This window comes from Bos indicus, chromosome 29 (genome assembly GCF_029378745.1).
Source record: "Bos indicus isolate NIAB-ARS_2022 breed Sahiwal x Tharparkar chromosome 29, NIAB-ARS_B.indTharparkar_mat_pri_1.0, whole genome shotgun sequence".
Lineage (NCBI taxonomy): Eukaryota > Metazoa > Chordata > Mammalia > Artiodactyla > Bovidae > Bos > Bos indicus.
Genome location: NC_091788.1, coordinates 42830633 through 42832971, shown reverse-complemented (window position 1 = coordinate 42832971; position 2339 = coordinate 42830633). Strand labels below are relative to the sequence as shown.

At 56.9% G+C, this 2339-nt stretch overlaps 1 protein-coding gene across 1 annotated transcript; it reads right to left on the bottom strand.

Annotated features, from left to right (window-relative positions):
* Window positions 1-303: 303 nt before the first annotated feature.
* On the bottom strand, window positions 304-2095 carry COX8A (cytochrome c oxidase subunit 8A). Its single transcript, XM_019955204.2, has 2 exons — window positions 1897-2095; window positions 304-632 (listed from the first exon to the last, which is right to left on the bottom strand). The coding sequence occupies exons 1-2, from the start codon at window positions 2008-2010 to the stop codon at window positions 537-539; spliced, it is 210 nt and encodes a 69-aa protein (XP_019810763.1). The 5' UTR covers window positions 2011-2095; the 3' UTR covers window positions 304-536.
* Between the last annotated feature and the right edge of the window lie 244 nt (window positions 2096-2339).

The window sequence follows — 2339 nt, the reverse complement described above, 5'->3', positions numbered from 1 at the left end:
CAAGGCTGAGCACACGTGACCTACCAGAACGCAGGGGGCCAGCAGAGCTGTGCAGCCGGCCAGGCCCTCTTCTCCACACCCCACCCGACACCATCCTCAACTCAAGGACGGAGGCAGGAGCCCAGGCTGAAGGCATGGTGAGTTTCTGAAGCGGGGTTTATTACTAATTTTATTATTTTTTGGCCACACCATGCAGCTTGTGGATCTTAGTTCCCCAATGAGGGATCGAACCCCCAACCCCACCCGCTATGAAAGCGCAGCGTCCTAACCACTGGACCACCAGGGAGGGGATTCCCCTTGAAGCACGCTTTAAATAGACTTTATTGTTGCAAGGGAGGCCCTACTGAGCAGGGCCTTATAAACAGATACATGTGGTCCCAGGATGTCACCGTGGAGAAATCAAGACGTCATGATTGCAGAAGAGGTCACTGTAACAGAAGGACGTGGTCCAGGGGAGGCCGGCCAGGAATGCAGCAGACATGATCAGGAAAGGCCGGGGTGGTCAGGTCTCGGGGCGAGGGAGAGGACAGCTCCCATCACTCCCGCTTCTTGTAGTTCTCCATGTGTGACAGGACCCAGCCGGAAGGCAGGAGGAAACACAGGAAGCAGGAGGTGAGCCCAATGGCGATATCCTACACAGAGCACGAGAGAAAAGGAACCCCCAGAGTAAGGTTTCCCTCGAGCTCCGCAGAGCCTGAGCAATCTTCCCAGACGGCAGAGAACTTGCTCCAGGAATCAAGATTCAGGCTCCAGGGGAGACCACTCTAGGTCTTAAGGTAAAGGATCAGATATGGCGGCAGGGGTCAGCCCAGGTTACAAGGTGAAGGGAGAGGGACAAGGATCTAATCTTGCTTTGAAGCTGGCCTGTTTCGCACCAGGAACTTTGCACAGACCACAAACTCCAAAATACACCTCTCCTTCCTTGTCTTAAAAACCTCTCCCTACCCAACTTTTGGGGCTAGAGCTAAGACTTTTTACAGCCACTTGCATATCCCCCAAAGCAGTTAAGGAAAGCCACAGCACGACCTGGAGTCATACTTCAGTTCAAATTCCTTCTGTGCCACTGGAGGTGTGACTTGACAAGTCAATTGTTTTTGTTGTTCAGGAGCCAAGTGGTGTCCAACTCTTCGCGACCCCATGGACAGCAGCCTGCCAGGCTTCCCTCACCATCTCCTGGACCTTGCCCAAGTTCATGTCCACTGAATCGGTGTACACTGCTCCTAAATTTCAGCTCTCCATTTCAGCCAGGAAATGGAGATAGCGGCCCTCTCTCGGGGTGACTGGGAGGACTGCAGGAGGCCAGTGCGGCAGTCTTAGCACACTGCCTGGCGCACAGCAGGCACTCGGCTGCAGTTACAGTCAGTTATTTTCCTCCGCCGCCGCAGCGCTCTCTGGGCTCTTCGCCTACATGGAAGCCCACTAACCTGGATTCTGAAGACTCGCATTCAAGGCCGAGAACTGCCACTGAGGCAAACGCAGAAGAGCCAAACAGGGGCAAGTCATTAAGGGTTAAACTGTCCCACGTTTCTGCGAATTACTAAAGCCTGCTGGGGTCCTCTTCCCCACCCCCAAATATTACTAACAACGACAGTGCTGACAGCCCGCAGGCATCTCCCAATGAGCTGATGTGTAAACAGGCTCAGGGCTGGGGGCGGGGAACGGGGGGCGCTAAGGAAGCTTGCATAGCAAGGAAGCGACAGGGCAGCACTGACGTGGTCTGACCTGAGACCCTGGGACAGACTGTCGCTCTCCAGACGCCCAAACCAGCCCAGCTGCTCCCCTTTACGCTGTGACCCTCGAGGTGCAGCGCACCAGACTAGGCAGGCCCCCAACCTGCCGCGGGACCCTCAGTCCCGCCTGCAGCATCTCCCATGCCCTTCCCGCCCCCCTCCTCACCATGGTCCCGAGCTGCTCCCGCGGCGGCTTGGAATGTATCTGGGCACGCGGCACTGGGAGCCGCCGGGCAGGGCCTGTCAGGCCTCTCAACAGCAGTGGAGTCAGCACAGACATTACGGCACGGAGTAGACTGGAGATAACGCGCAGCCGGAGTCCAAGGTCGCGAAGTCAAAATGGCGGCCCTGGGCGGAAGTTCCGGAGTGGTAGGGGCCTGGGAAAACAGCGACCCGGAAGTCCCTGGGAAGTGACGTAAGGAAACACCGCCCACCGGCCTTGTCAGTTTTTGGCGCCTTCCTCGAAACAGCCAATCGACGCCATCCTACCGCCGGTGGGCGGGGCACAGAGGGGCGTTGCTTTCGGATATGCCCCGCCTCCAAAGCGGCCTATCTTCGTGAGTAACATCTGTACCTAGCCAATCACATAAGCCAGAAACCTAGGCGGCA

What these genes read in the sequence shown, in the direction of transcription:
- COX8A (XM_019955204.2), bottom strand. Translation starts at nt 2,010, where the DNA reads ATGTCTGTGCTGACTCCACTGCTGTTGAGAGGCCTGACAGGCCCTGCC. An exon ending in GGGAGCAGCTCGGGACCATG is followed by an intron (nt 633 to 1,896) that starts GTGAGGAGGGGG and finishes TGCTCTGTGTAG; the next exon opens with GATATCGCCATTGGGCTCAC.